General features: G+C 37.8%; 1 protein-coding gene and 1 pseudogene across 1 annotated transcript in view; one reads left to right on the forward strand and one right to left on the reverse strand.

Annotated features, from left to right (window-relative positions):
- The window catches only part of C6 (complement C6), a 94,272-nt gene extending 89,148 nt beyond the window's left edge, over positions 1–5,124 (reverse strand). Inside the window, exon 1 of the mRNA XM_041749525.1 lies at positions 5,110–5,124. Within this exon, the coding sequence (XP_041605459.1) occupies positions 5,110–5,112 (3 nt within the window). The 5' untranslated portion in view covers positions 5,113–5,124. The remainder of the gene's footprint in view (positions 1–5,109) is intronic.
- Positions 5,125–7,573: 2,449 nt separating this feature from the next.
- Positions 7,574–14,291, forward strand: LOC121486965 (annotated as a pseudogene).
- Positions 14,292–15,652: the final 1,361 nt, after the last annotated feature.

Here is a 15,652-nt window from a genome sequence, read left to right on the forward strand (position 1 = left end):
ATTTGTAAACTTGGTATAAAATTAGTTATCATGAAGATCAAATTAAAAAAATTTAATGGAAATTGCTAGAATTCAGAGGGCCATCTAAAGTACTGACAGTAAATATATATAGATAAATTTAGAATTTTATTATAATCCCAATCATTCACAGTGTAATGAAGACGAGGTACAAGATGGAAGTGCAGGGGCAGAGAGTCTGGAATCAGGGAGGTTTTCCTTGGGAAGTGAGAAAAGAAACGGCCTAAAAGCTAATCCGTGGGATTAGAGGCTGAATTAATCCCCAGAGAAAAATAGAAGTTTAGAAGAAATACAAGAGTTATGATCTAGAAGAAGAAGATAGAGGGTCAAGGGTACAGGAGAGGAAGAACACTAACTTCTATTTCCTGACCTTCTGATAAGCTTGATAAGTAGCAGCTGCCACTGGGGAAGGTCAGGAGAGAGCCTGGTTTTATTAAGGACAGCAGACAAAGAAGTGTTAAGGCCTTAAGTGGGTTTGCTTAAAGTGGAGCATATTTTACCTACAACAAAAGAAGAATTAATCTTTGAGTACAATATGTCAAAGAGTGATGGAGCAGGAAGTTGCTCAAGCTTCTGGCAAACAACTAACTAGACTAAGCATCATTTAAAAAATAAGGAAGTTACCCCGTTAGTGCAGTAGGTAGCATGTTAGTCTCATAAACAAAAATAAATATATTGGATGGTTTTCATGTTGACACATCTTATGCTTTATGGGAGCATTGTTTTTTTCTTGGTTTGTGACATTACAGATATTACAAATAACTATTCACTTAAGTTAAAGGAATTTCTGTTCTTGGTCTTTTTAAGTTTGTAGAGGGTTTCATAATAATGCTTTAAGCTTTTAAAATAGAAGGTCTTGAATTGAGTTCATATATACATATTTTAGTTCTTCTTGATTTATAACTGGTTATTGAACTAGATATAACTGTTATTACTTAGTGTATCTCCTATCTAGAGTGTGGATGTGACAATAGCTACCAGTGGCCAGCCATATCCTCATAGCTCTCCTCTACACACTGAAGCCTCCTTAATGAAATTTCTGCTATTCCATACCTGAGGCCCTTTAATGACCCTGGGAAGAATCAACCCATGCAAGAGTCAAGCCAGAAATGCCTGAGAGTTAATGCTATTGATGTAGCCCTCAATCTTGGACAGTTGGGGGTTTGGTAAAAAAGATATACTTTCTCTCCCCTCAGTTGGAATAAGTCTGAGATATGCTCCACATTATCACCTAGAAGTCTGGAGTGGAATTAAGTGTATCAGATCATGTCTGCTCCTGTCTGAATCAGGAATATTCCCCTGACATATCTCCCTTCTTTTGGTGTATCACCAAAATCTCTTTCTCTATTGGATGGCTCCTATCAACTTATATGAGTGCTCCCATTTTTCCCATCTTAAAATCAAACCAGCAAAAGACAATTAACTCCCATTTCAACCTCTAGCTACCCTCCCATTTTTCTGCTTATGTTTTCAGCAAAACTCAAAAGGTCTCCTATTTGTATGCCAGTTTTTCTTTTTCATCAATCTTTCTTTTTCTGTGATCTTTTTTAAAAAAGAAACACGTATAAAAACCATCAGCCTAAAAACTTTTAAATCAGATTTAAGAGTTCATGTAGGGGGGATCCCTGGGTGGCTCAGCAGTTTGGTGTCTGCCTTTGGCTCAGGGCATGATCCTGGAGTCTCCCTGCATGGAGCCTGCTTCTCCCTCTGCCTGTGTCTCTGCCTCCCTCTCTGTGTCTCTCAAGAATAGATAAATGAAATCTTAAAAAAGAAAAGAGTTCACGTAGGAAAATATTTCACCATGTATGTTAATATCTTTTTCTATAAAGCACTGTGTTTCTACTAAACCATAAAATTCGATATGACTTTTAAAAAATGAAGAATAATACCAGGGATGGTTCTCACAGCAAAAAATTAAATTGCTTTAATTCTCCTGATCACTTTAGAACATATCTATAGTATCATCCAAATCTTGATTTAAAGTTTTTATTATTGTATTATGAAAAGAAATGATAGAAAGATGAAAAGAAAAATAAAACAAATTTGAAAATCATTATTTTTACCTTACCTTGCAGAGCCTAAAGTCCCAAAGGAGACCTGTAAAGTGAAATTTTATAAATTTCTTTAATCTACATGGGATGAAAAAGGATTCTGCCCAGACATTTATTCAAAAATTTTTTAGGTTCAAGTTAGAGCACTGTAGTAGTTTCAAGATTTTATTTAATGTTTTTATTAGCTAAAATACGAGGCAATCATTTAAATGAAAATAGGAAGAATATATACTGTTATAGGAAGAGCTTCAGACTGGAAGGCTCCTTTCCAGATGTTAGATCTTGGGACCCAGTTATGTCAGTGCTCTGCTGCTGTAGTTTGGGAATAATAGCACTGAACCTAGATGGTTGTTGTGAGGATTATTTTAGATAATGTCAAAGAGTTTTCTAACATAGAACTGTAGTACAACTAACTGTAATGTAATAGCTTAAACTTAGCCAAAAGTCAAATGCAGTTGACCCTTGAACAACATGTGTTTGAACTGCTTGGTCCACCTATATGTAGATTTTTTTTTCAATAAATATATATTTTTCTCTCATGATTTTCTTAATACCATTGTCTTTTCAGTAGTTTACTTTATTGCAAGAATATAGCATAAATACTTATACAAAATATGTGTTAATTGACTGCTCATATTATTGGCAAGGTTTCCAGTCAATGGTCAACTGTTAGTTGTTAAATTTGGGGGGAGTCAAAAGTTATACACAGATTTTCAACTATGCAGGATTTGGCACCCGTACCTCCATGTTGTATCAGGGGTTAACTGTAATTTTTTTGTTTTAAGATTTACTTCAGAGAGAAAAGGAAAGACAGAAAAAGAATGTGAGAAGGAGAAGAGAGAGGTGAAGAGGGAGAGAAGCAGACTCCTCGCTGCTCTACCAAGGGGGCTCTACCTCACAATCCTGAGTTCATGACTTCAATGGAAATTAAGAGGGGGATGCTTAATCTACTGAGCCACCCACACACCGCAAGGGTCAACTGTAAATAAAAACTATTATCTCTTTTGCTTTCCAGCAATAACTAAAAAAGTTGAGAACAGAGAAATACACAACTAAAATCCAGCCACACCACAGAAGATTAAAAAAAATTTTGAAGGCTCACAAGTATCTTTTTTATATTAAAAGGTTTTAAAGCTAGGGACTTGTTGAGTGAAAGTAACCACATCTACACATATACAATGAGATTAACCAAGATGTTCATGGGTTTTAGTTTAGTAAAAAAGAACTGGAGCCTGGGTCATTATCAAGCTGAGAAATCACATCTTACAAACTTAAAAAAAGAATGCAATAAAATGGTGTTACCTTTAGGGAATATTGCTCTAAGGGACTTGAAAACATTATTTATTCAACTTAAAAATTATTAAATTAAATTTTTGATGAAATTTTTAAGAAGAAATTAATACAACCATAGTTCTTCTTGATGGGGAAAACAAAGAATAAAAATATTTAGCTGGCCAGGATTGAACTGAATACATAGCTTATTTCATCCTGTTCTTTGGTATTTACATAGGTTTCTAGAATTTCTTATGTTTATCCCATCAACGATGTAGGCAATGATGTCTAGGCTCTTACCAGGTTCAACTTTAATTTTAAACCCTATTTTTCAGGTCCACGGTGATTAAATCTCCAGTTGTCTGAATTTTGAGCACTTGAAATTACAAGAAATCTTTTGTTTTCCTAGATAATAGCACTATTTTCCTACAATAAGATTTAAACCGTTTCCAGTACATTACTACATTACATAAAACCATCAAACCCCAAGGCACAAACATTAAGAATTTAAATGACCAATTGCTTATGGTGGGTGTTAACTATAATTTTAGAAAGAAGAAATTTATTTCCTAATTAGTTCATTTTACTGGCCTGAGTCTACACTGGAAAAAAAAAAAAAAAAAGAAAATTATCCAGTCTAGTTTCCTAATATTTCCCATATGTCATACCTATTAAGAATAGGGACACCATCAGTTCTCAACAGGGGTGCTGCTGGCATCATGATGCCAGAGTTCTTCATTAAGCCAGAATGTCTACTATGCATTGAAGATTATTTGGCATATTTGGCCTTCTACTCACTAAATGCCCCCGGGCTGTCCCCACTCATTTTGACAATCAAAAACCTCCTCCACACATTTCCAAATGTCCTCTAGGGAGCAAACCACCTCCAGCTGAAAACCTAAACCTCAGAGGAAGAACTAATTTTTTTTTAATGTGTCTGTTTATTATCCATTTTCAGATAATGATTTCTAGGTTATTCACAAGTTATAGCCAATGTTTTCTATAGTTTAATATCTTTTCAAAAGTATCAGGCTAATGCTTTCTTTTTATTCCACCACGAGCTTAATATAAGTTCTAAAACTCAAATATATTTTATTTTATTATAAAACCCAAATATATTTTAACTTCTCAGTCTGGGCAAATGAGGTGGTTACCAAGTGGTATTGGTGCACGTATACATACACACACACACACACACACACACACACACACACAAAACAACAGCTTTGTGACTTGGTTACATAATTTTCTGCAGGAAAAGGATACATAGCAAATTTTTGAGAAACGTCTTCACACATAATAACATCAAATTGCTTAATCAGTACTTTCAGACTTTCTCTTTCAGGAAATCCAGATTTGTTCACTAACACAAAACAAATCCTCCACAACTTCTCTAGTCTTTAATACCAGTCTTAAAGATGAACAATATTAATAAGTAGAAATAGAATGAACAAATAAAAATATTAATGTTAGATTTGACAACAAGATTGGACTTTAGTTAGTAATGACAAGCTACTAGGAGGAGTTTTGCCTTTCCAAGTGCATAAATAAAATCTCCACTCACCTCACATAGACCTTTTTGGTGTAGCCATCTCATATTACTATATGTTGATGTACTATAAAACAGTCTATAGCACCTGGTTACTGACTTGACTTAAATCTAGAAACCTTTTTTTCTTTTTTTTAACCAGACATTCCAAGAAATACAAAACTCACAGGCATGCCCACCAATACAGGAAAGAGAATAATAAAAAAGTGGAAAACTTACCATTTCCCTATGACTTGGAAATACTTCAGGAAAGACAGGACATCCTTCAGCTCCACAGCCAAGCCCCCCTTATGCGCTCCCATCGGGAATCTCAATACATCCTGAAATGTTTAGGTATGATGTACTTGTCCTCAAAAACATTCCAGTTTCTAAGACTCAGCTTCAAAATAAAATTTGATAAGGGGCCACTGGGTGGCTTAGTCAGTTCAGTTAAGCATCCAACTCTTGATTTCAGCTCTGGTCACAATCCCAAGGTCATGAGATGGAGCCCTGGGTACAAAGTCTGCTTAGGATTCTCTGTCTCCCTCTGCTTCTCCACCCTCCACCCTGCACCTCCCCCTTGCAAATGCTCTGTCTCTATAAATAAATAAATCTTAACAAATGTTAAATTGAAGATAAAACTAAGAGAGACTCAAACATATTTTAGCAAGAAATCTCTATAAGCCCTAAACCTGAGTAAAACATCTACATGTTTAAGTGACACGGGAAATAAAGGCAAAAGAAATGTAGCTTGAATTAAACTCTCCTTACAGCGTGCAGGTCACAGAGAGATCCCTGAAACACGCAGAGTGTTACCCTCTTCAAGGAATTCGTGGCTGCCCTAGTGCCTTCATGTTTAAAAGTAGCCTCATCTTGGCAGCAGCTGGCCCCTCAAGGTCCTGAAAGCATTGCTTCCAGATTCCTTGGAGACTTGCACTACCTCTCACCCCCACTGGTTAAAAGGTATACAATCTGTCACTCCTCACAGTCCCAGTATGACTCTCTGTCCACAGATCCTGTCCCACGAGTAGGGAAGGGGTTAAAGTGTAGGCAGGAGAGAGAGAGGAGGCCCCTGACTCCCCTGACAAGGCTCAGGCAGGAGGCTATATGACCAGGCTCATAAAAATCCCAGATATGGAACAATGCGGAGGCGGACAAAACCAGAGATAAGGGAACATAATGAGATGACTTCGTTATGTCTTAAATGTCAGAGATGAGATATCTCTATGACAGTTACAGCTGGACCACTAAATATCACCAAACTTCAAAGAAAAAGTAAACATGGTACTACCAGTGGTAGAGATGTCAAGAAGATTTAAGTTCCCTAGTCAGTTCTCAATAAAAGACTGCCACTGAAGCCCTCAGTGGCAACCCATTCCCGACCCCTCTCACTCTAGGAGGCTTTTTGCTCTCCTTTCTGTTCTCACCTTCACCTAATAATTTGCATTTCACTTCACCCTTTTGTGTCTGTGCGATCCATTCTTTGACTGTGTGAGACAAGATCCCTGCAATCCTGTAACAGAAGTTTCTTAAAACTTTTTTTTAATGTGATCAAGTTGTATTTATTTGAGAAGCAGAAACAGAACTAGGAAGGAGGGATGAGAACAAGCCAGGAGTCCCTCTTGACAGGCCAGACGGAGCCCAGGCTTTGTCTGTGTATGTGATCTGGGCCACCCAGCAGCCTCCACCAGCCTTTTCCTAGGAGGACAGGATGTGAGGAAAACCTGGGCAGAGATGAATGTTCCATGGGGGGAATCAATCAATGAATTGGCCCCGGGTCCCTCTGGACCAGATGAACAAGCCAGAGACCCCACAGCACTGTTGGCGATGTAGATGGAGGCACCACTCTGTTGTTCTGGATCTTCTTTCTACCATTTTTACTTCTGTTTTAAACAAATATAAATTAAACATGAAATAACTTTTTACTTCAATTTTTAACAATCATGAATTCAGGAAAAGGACATTGGAGTTGCATCTAAATTTTTACCATCTATCTTACAATTAACATTTTTCAAATGGTAAAAACAGTCGTTTAAGAACTGTTTGATGCTCAGGGTGCCTGGGTGGCTCAGTTGATAAAGGGTCCGACTCTTGTTCTCAGTTTAGGTCTTGAGTTCAAGCCCTTCCCAGCATGAAGTCTACTTAAAGAAAGGAAAAGAATTGTTTAATGATCACTTACCAGTCCAAAAATTATTAACATCTATTATTTCATTTTTTAATTAAAATTCTAACTTTAGGGACGCCTGGGTGGCTCAGTGGTTGAGCGTCTGCCTTTGGTTCAGGTGGTGATCCTGGGGTCCTGGGATCGAGTCCTGCATTGGTCTCCCCATAGGAAGCCTGCTTCTCCCTCTGCCTATGTCTCTGCCTCTCTCTGTGTCTCTTATGAATAAATAAATAAAATCTTTTAAAAAATAAAAAAATTTTAGCTTTAATTTCCAGTATAGTTAACATACAGTGTTATATTAGTTTCAGGATCTTTTATTTAATTTTTAATGAGATTTTAAAAAATAACAATATCACTGCAACACAAGGGGTGATTTTTCCTGCTTTCAAAAATACTTTTCAAATTCTGTTTTTGACTGTGAGAATACAGAAATTCAATTGAATAAAATATGCCAACTGCTGTAACAAGAAAGTCATATTCTTTGGGGGCAAGAAAACAACCGGGGCGGGTGGGGGGGGAGGGAAGTATTCTCAATATACGATGAGTAAGCAAATTCTGCTCTTTTCTTCCTTTTCTCCCTGCTTCCTTCCTTTTCTTTTTTCCTTTCTTTCTTCCTTTTTAAAAATTTCTTCTTTTGTCATTCCTTCCTTTCAGAGGCCCCTTTTCCTAAAGCGTATTTCACCAAACTGGAATGGAGGAACTAGGGTGGACAGGGAGGAGGAGGAAAATGAAGACAGAAAATAAAGAGGGCTAAGTTCACAGCAAACAGAGAATTTGCAGTCTATGGTCCCACTCCAAGGTGGGAAGCTGCTTGACATAAGTTAAAATGGAGCAAGAGCTCAGGTTTGTACTATGGGGTGAAAATCAGGAAGGACTTCACCAGCAGAAACCAATTTGCCTTCCCTTAGGAAGGGCCTCTGTCCTATTACTATTTCACTCTCCTGGAGGATTTCTGAGCACACAGAGCAAACAGGAAGTTTGAATTTCCTGGGATGATATAAAAGACCATTTTCAAGACTATGCATATTGGTGAATAGACCCCTATACCTCATTTGCCAATTTGGGGATGAAATTCAATCTTTCTTTATGTTTCATTCTTACTTATCACCAAAAAATTGGAAGACATTCTTTGATTTAGGACAATTGATACTATCAGAAATTGTACTTGTGTATTGTGCTCCATTTGGTCATGACTGAACCTTATATGTCCCTGCTGTTTGGAGTCACTCTGAAAACAGGAACTACAATATTGTGAAAAGACTTTAACTAGGTCATATGTTTGGACATCCAGTAGAAGGTTTAAACGTAAAATAAATTAGTCATGCCCACCGTCTGGAAAGCATTTATTCAAATGGAAGTACATTCCTCTTATGTCCTTGATTCTTTATTCATGGATCAGGAAGTAAAATAACAAGTTTTATCGTTCAAATCATCTTAGCTAAAGTGTTTTCATCTTGGCCGCAATCTGAGGAAGAAAGTTATTGCAATAAGAAATGTTGGAGTATATAAGTCAGTGTGGTTCTTATTTTTATAATTAGGATTGAATTGAAGCATAGAGTCATTAACGAGGGAGTAAAGTGACCTGGATGGAAAATTAGCAGTGGAGCAGAAGGCTATTTCATGGAGTTATTTCCCTCACATTGACCATAGAAGTACTGATCGTTCTTGCAGTGACCAATAGAACAAGTGACCATGTACTGGTTGGTAACTTATAGGCCAATAGTCCCACTGTTTCATTTAAGAAGGATGAATCAAAACTTTAAGTATGTTGACTACAAAACATTTGCTGTTTTAAGATGATCTGACTTTTTTTTACAAGTCTAAATACAAATTTTAGGTAACATATCTGAACAGTATTTACTCATTTTAAGGTCATACAAATTCCTGCAAGTTCACATTCAAATCAAAGGTAAGTTTCCCCCAAGGTTTACCTTTGGTGCTGTCTTGTCTTATTTCTCATCACTGTCATCCTCCCAATTCTACCTATGGCTCCCCTCCTCCTGGATCTCTTAGCTGTTTCTCTCTAAAAATTGTCTGGGGATCCAGATCTTGTGTGATAGTTCCTCAGTGTATAGTATCCTTATTTGTACAACCTACAAAGATCTGAACTTCTAATAAATCTTTCTTAATTTCCTCCTCTATCAAAATCTCGCCTCTCTTTATGTCTTTGGATTCAAGCTACCTAATCTTTTTTTTTTTTTTTCAAGCTACCTATCTTAATCAAAGCTGTTACAGTGCTCATTAGGGGTCTGTATGTCCCATTTCCAGGTTATATTCCTGTGTTTAGCAAAGGTCATCTGGAGCCATAACACATAAACTCAAATACTGATGGGATTGCCCTCCCTCAATATCATGGCACAAATGCGTGCCATTGCTCCCAACAAGGACGGAAAGAGGCAATATAGATGGTTCTGTTATTCATCCTCATCACTGGAAAACAGCATGAAATACCTGTGTTTTCTAATGTATGCTTCTGAGGTTATGGGGTAGGGGTTCAGCAAAAACATTCATAGTAATGACAGGCAGACTATTCATTTCCTTCTCATAACATAAACCAGAATCAAGTCATTGGAGGCCAATTTTGAATCTGAGGCAGATAATGTTTCCTGTATCCTGCTATTATTTTTCTCCCCAGCATGTGCTCAATGAAGATAAGTCCTGTGAATAATTATCTGACTGCAGAAAACCATTAGGCCAGGTTCCAATGAGGTACCACAGCTGTGCTAGGGACCAGATAACAGAGAACAGCACTCAGGGCTTTTTTCATGATGTATCTCCACCATGACTAGTACAGTGGAGAGAAGACAGGGCCCAGAGTGAGGTGGTCCCAAATTTTCAGGGAAGGTCATGAGAAACCAAGGGTATGGGAGCCAGTAAGTAAAGTCATCTAAGAAAGGAACCAAGAGAACTGTTCTAGGCTATGTATCTCCTAAAACCTGGAGATTGAGACGATTCTTTTAGTCTTTCCTCACGTGGAGGGAATGCAACCAAGATGTTACGGTTAACTTTAGCCTCTAAGCCAAAGTGCAAGAGAAGCTTGATGATTCCTAAACTTATAATCTGAAGTTCTTTTTTTCTGGAAGTGATTGCAGTAGGTTAAACAAAACCAACTCCTTAGAACATGAGTAATTCTCTCCTAGAAAGGGCTGGGAGTTGGCTGATGTGCTGCTACCTATATTGCTCCTCTGACCAAACTGCAATGTTTTGTTTATTTAATTAATGGCTTTCTTCTCATTAGGCTTGCTGCCACAACCAAATGGAAGTTTCTCAGCCTGCCAAAGGGATGAGTCTGGACTGTTTGCCTATGCCTTGAGGCTAGCTTTTTGCTTTCTCTCTAATTTTTTAAAAGCTGTCTTAAAGACAGACTTTAAGCTACATTAGAACCAGAGGAAAATATCAGCAAATCCCACTGAAAAGAAGAAGTGAATAGCCTCAGGGGTTTGTGTCCCAAAGGTCAGATTTAATCCAATGTCAGTTCTGTTTGGGAGTCAGAATATTTTTGAAAAGTCTAGGCGTTTTCTTCATAATTAGGTCAAAAGAGGTGAGCCTGTTCAGTGGGGGCCTATTTTTAAAATAAACTAAAGACTTCCTATTCAACTCAAAATATAGGTGGAGTCAAGGTATGTCTATATAATATCAATACAGAAAGAATAAAAATGAAAGATCCATTCTTTCCCTTAGATGATTTGCTTCTTTTCTTTCTTTCTTTCTCTTTCTTTCTTTCTTTCTTTCTTTCTTTCTTTCTTTCTTTCTTTCTTCCTTCCTTCTTTCTTTCTTTCTTTCTTTCTTTCTTTCTCTTTCTTTCTTTCTTTCTTTCTTTTTTAAAAAGATTTTATTTATTTATTTGACAGAGAGAAAGAAAACACAAGTAGGAGGAAGGGCAAGCAGAGGGAGAGGGAGAAGTAGGCTCCCTGCCAAGCAGTGAGCCCTATATGTGAGATTCAGTCCCAGGACCCTGGGATCATGACCTAAGCCCAAGGCAGGTGCTTAACTCGCTGAGCCACCCAGGTGCCCCAGATGATTTGCTTCTGTGACGTAAATGCTTGTGATACCTGAACATAGTTCTGTGTTCAAGTAGATTTGGACCAATACCCGCAAAAAAGGAAAACGCAAGAAATACCACAGTAAGATAAGAAGTAGATATTTAGAGGGAAGCATGAACAAAGATGAAGAAAACTTAGGAAGATTTGATGGTCTTTGGGGCTAAAGGAAGAGAAATAGCAGAAAGACGGACGCGCCACTACCAAGCACCAATGCACTCAGTGCCGCTGTGAGAGGTGGCTATCTCCTTCTCTCCTACTACTTTCTGTTCTAGTTTATAGTATATCTACACAAATCTTCCCTTAACTTGGAAAATTTTGAGGAAAACATCTGTGGGAAGAAAACATTGGCTCAAGGAATTTCCATAGCAAACCATTTTGATACCAACAAAAATCACTGGGGCAAATATGGAAGTCTCATCCCTTTTCTCTGACTTTCATTAAGACAAATTGATTGTTTACTGGTTATCCAGGGCATATCTATATAGAACAATCAAACTGCTTGAGGAGAAAATGTCTTTGTGAATGAGAAGGCAGGGGAGCTTTTGGAAGCTTTTCTCTGATGTATAGCAAATATCAGCACTTCTTTTTGGAGGAGAATAGGTTTAATTGCGTCCTTACATTCATCAAAAATGAAAATACAATTTTCTGAGAATATTTCAGCAAAGTTCTTTCATTTAGACATGGGCCCTGCCTGGGAATCAGAGAGCTGAACTCTGGTTTAGTTTGGGGAAGGCTGTCTGGGACCTTAGAAAAGGGTGCTGACCCTTTGGCTTCATCTTTTACATCTGTAAAATATGGAGATTCACATGGAAGTTTTTTTTTTTTACTTAAAAGTATTTTAAGATCCCTTCTAGTGCCAAAATTCTGGAAATCTATGCTTCTTCTGGACAACTCAGAGAGAGAAAACCATATCTTTAGTACATCTCTTGTTGATTATGAGTAATAAAAAATAGGATACTACATGGTTTGAGCAATGAAGAAATCTTTGTATTTGTAAACAGCTGCGTTATTTAAACTTACTCCAATTAAGAATTGTAGAGCAGGGGTTCCCTGGGTGGCTCAGCGGTTTGGCGCCTGCCTTTGGCCCAGGGCGTGATCCTGGAGACCTGGGATTGAGTCCCGTGTCGGGCTCCCTGCATGGAGCCTGCTTCTCCCTCTGCCTGTGTCTCTGCCTCTCTCTCTGTCTCTGTCTCTGTGTGTCTCTCATGAATGAATAAATAAAATCTTAAAAAAAAAAAAAAGAATTGTAGAGCAAATGGGAATTGAACTTGGAATAGTATATCTTAGTGTTTATATAGTTCAACTTCCTTCCATGGCCAAAGAAGTGTGTGTCAGCATACCACTATATAATTTCCAAAAGTTGTGAAATAGATTAAAGTTCTTTTTTATCAAAACAGCACAAGAGTTCTGGAGAAGATAAACAAAATGCAATAAATTTGACAGAGCTCTGGAATTTAGCATCTCAGTAGGGAGAGAGATGCTGGACTAAAATGTCTTTACAGGCAAGGAGGCATGTAAAATGTGGGACATGTTGGCCTGGCCTGCCTTTGCCAATAACAAGCTGTGTGATGGAAGACAAGTCCCTTAGCCTCTCTGTTTCCCAGATTCTTTGTAAAAGAGGGAATTGGAATGAATGCATTCCTGACCACTTTCAGTCTTAGAGTCTTATGATTCTGTAATAAGACATTAAAATGCAGTTAATTACAAATTAATAATGCAAATAAATTGCACAGATGCATATTTTAAGTCCTTAAGACAATAAACTCTCCCAAGATACTCATTTACATATAATTATTTGTAAGTTAATTAAAAACTCATAGGGTCACATGACTTTAGATAAGAAAGAGACCTTAGCAGTCAGTGCCAAGTGTTATAAAACTGCATCATAATTATTTGTGAATGCGTCCCTTTCTTTGCATTCTTTGAGGAAATAGTCTTGTGTTTCTTTGTATCATCAGTACTTAGATCAGTACAGAGAGAGTAGACACTAAGTAAAGATTAATTAATTTTTCAGGTAAAGAACCAGGAACCCTAAGAAGGCCAGCTAAGCTGCCTATACTCACACAGTTAGCTAGACTGAAGCTTCTGCCTCTGCTGAGACCCAATCCAGGGAGGGTTGGTTCTTTTTTTAAGGCCAAATTTAGATTTTTTTTCCCCCAAAAAAACTGTCATTAGCAATGGCATCTTTTCCATGAAAATGGGTCTTTTAAGGACTCTATAGAGGCCAAATAAAAATTAAATGGAAAATAAGGCACACAATAGATATTCAATAACTAGTCAGTGATCTATTTGAACTTGAATCAAATCACTCTATCTTCTTAAAAGTTGTAAAATTATCCTTTTGTGCCTACTGCAGCTTTGGCTTTTGACCCCAAAAAGCATGTGAAATGTGTAGCGGTTCCAAAGCATTGGATGCTGGATAACCTGACTGATGTGTTTGCCACTCATGCATCTACTCACGAGGTCCCCATAAGCTGAGAGAGTGTCTCCCTCTATCATTTTCATAAAGAACAAATTTAGGTATGCCCTAACAGGGGAAAAAGTAAAGAAGATCTGTATGCAGTATTTTTATGAAGAATGATGGCAAGATCGGAACTGATACAACCTACCCTGCTGGCTTTAAGGATGTGATCAAGCACTGACAATACTGGGGAGAATTTCCATTTGATCTATCACACCAAGGGTCACTTTACTCTTCGTTGGATTATACCTGAGGAGGCATAAGTTGTGCATAAGGAGGCATAAGGCATAAGGAGGTATAAGTTGTGCAAAGTGAGAAGGATCTTCGTGGGGACAAAAGGAATTCCTCATCTGGTGACCCATGATACTTGCACCATCTGCTATCCTGATCCCCTCATCAAGGTGAATGACACCATTCAGATTGATTTGGAGACTGGAAAGATTACTGGTTTCATCAAGTTTGATACTGGTACAGACACTCTCTATATGGTGACTGGAGATCCAAACCTGGGAAGAATTGGCATGACCATCGACAGAGCGAGACACTTTGGTTCTTTCGATGTAGTTCATGTGAAAGATGCCAACGGCAACAGTTTTGCCACCAGATCTCCAACATTTTTGTTATTGGCCAAGGCAACAAACCATGGATTTCTCTTCCCTGTGGAAAGAGTATCTGCCTCACTATTGCTGAAGAGAGAGACAAGAGCCAAACAAAGCAGTCAAACAAAGCAGTGGGTGAAATGGTCTCTAGATGACATGATTAGAAGTCTTTATACTTAATTAAAGATAATACAACACGATAAAAAAGTAATAAAGTTATATTTCTGTGGTAGCTGTCCCCAAGGTGACCACTTTTATTTCTTCTTTGCTTATATCACATTCTATCAAAGGATGAAGTCTATTTCTCCATGCCCTTGAATGTAGCCTAGCCTGTCACTGCTTTGAGCAATAGAGCACCATGAGAGTGATACTCCATCAGTTCTGGTCCTGATCTTTAGGATGATGGTGGCTTTTGTCTTTGTCTCTCGGAGCCTATAGCTGTCATACATAAAGTTCAGGTTCAGTGCTGAAGAGGTCCTGAGACTACATAGAGAGGAGAGGAGCCCTGCTGTCCCCGGGCTTCCAGAATACCTATCTGGTCACCAGGTATGCGAGAAAGTTGTCCTGAACTGTCCAGAACAACTCAGTTTCTAGCTAACTATCACAAAGTGACCACAGTGGATGACCTATGAAGCAGAAGAATCACACTGTTGAGCCCTACTTGAATTTGTGGTTAATAAAATATTGAGATAGGGGCAGCCCGGGTGACTCAGTGGTTTAGCGCCACCTTCGGCTCAGGGTGTGATCCTGGAGACCCGGGATCGAGTCCCACATGCAGTCCCATATGCAGTCCCAAATGTAGTCCCACATCGACATCAAGTCCCACATACTCCCTGCATGGAGTCTCTCTCTGTGTGTCTCTCATGAATAAATAAATAAAATCTTTTAAAAAAAATAAAATATTGAGATATATAAAAAACTTGTTTTAGGCCACTTAATTTTGGGGCCATTTATTTGCAGTGATAAGTAACAGAATTCTTTGTTTAAAAGTTGTATAATTCTACATTTTCTATAAATGAAACTCTTTTCTTATCTCCTACTCTGACCTCAGATTAACACAGCTTAGAAAGATTGAATAGTGTCAACCAATTTCAAGTTTTGCTATGGTAAGAATTTCCCTAAGGATGTCAACATTAAGAAAAGCTACAGTTTATTTTATAGCAAAGAGGTTCGTTTTAATGGGATCCATGGTGTATATAGCATCAATTTCTTTTCCCATAAATGTAGCCTTAATTTTTTAGAAAAATCAATTGAAACAACAAAAATTTACCTAACATAGAAGTATGAGTTTGACAAAAAAAGCATCTTGAGAGAATGACTGTCATTTGTAAAATGAGTAGTAGCATTCCTTTTCTTTCTTTTTTACTAATCCCTGATTTACTATCTCCACATTTGCTTCAAATACCTCATTCACTTATATATGGATTCTTTCACTTATGTATAGATTCTTTCAGAAAAATTTTACAGAGTCCCTACTGCATTCCTGACATGATCCTAAGCATTGGTGAAGAAACTA

The sequence above is a fragment of the Vulpes lagopus genome, chromosome 3 (assembly GCF_018345385.1).
Source record: "Vulpes lagopus strain Blue_001 chromosome 3, ASM1834538v1, whole genome shotgun sequence".
NCBI classification, from domain to species: Eukaryota; Metazoa; Chordata; class Mammalia; order Carnivora; family Canidae; genus Vulpes; species Vulpes lagopus.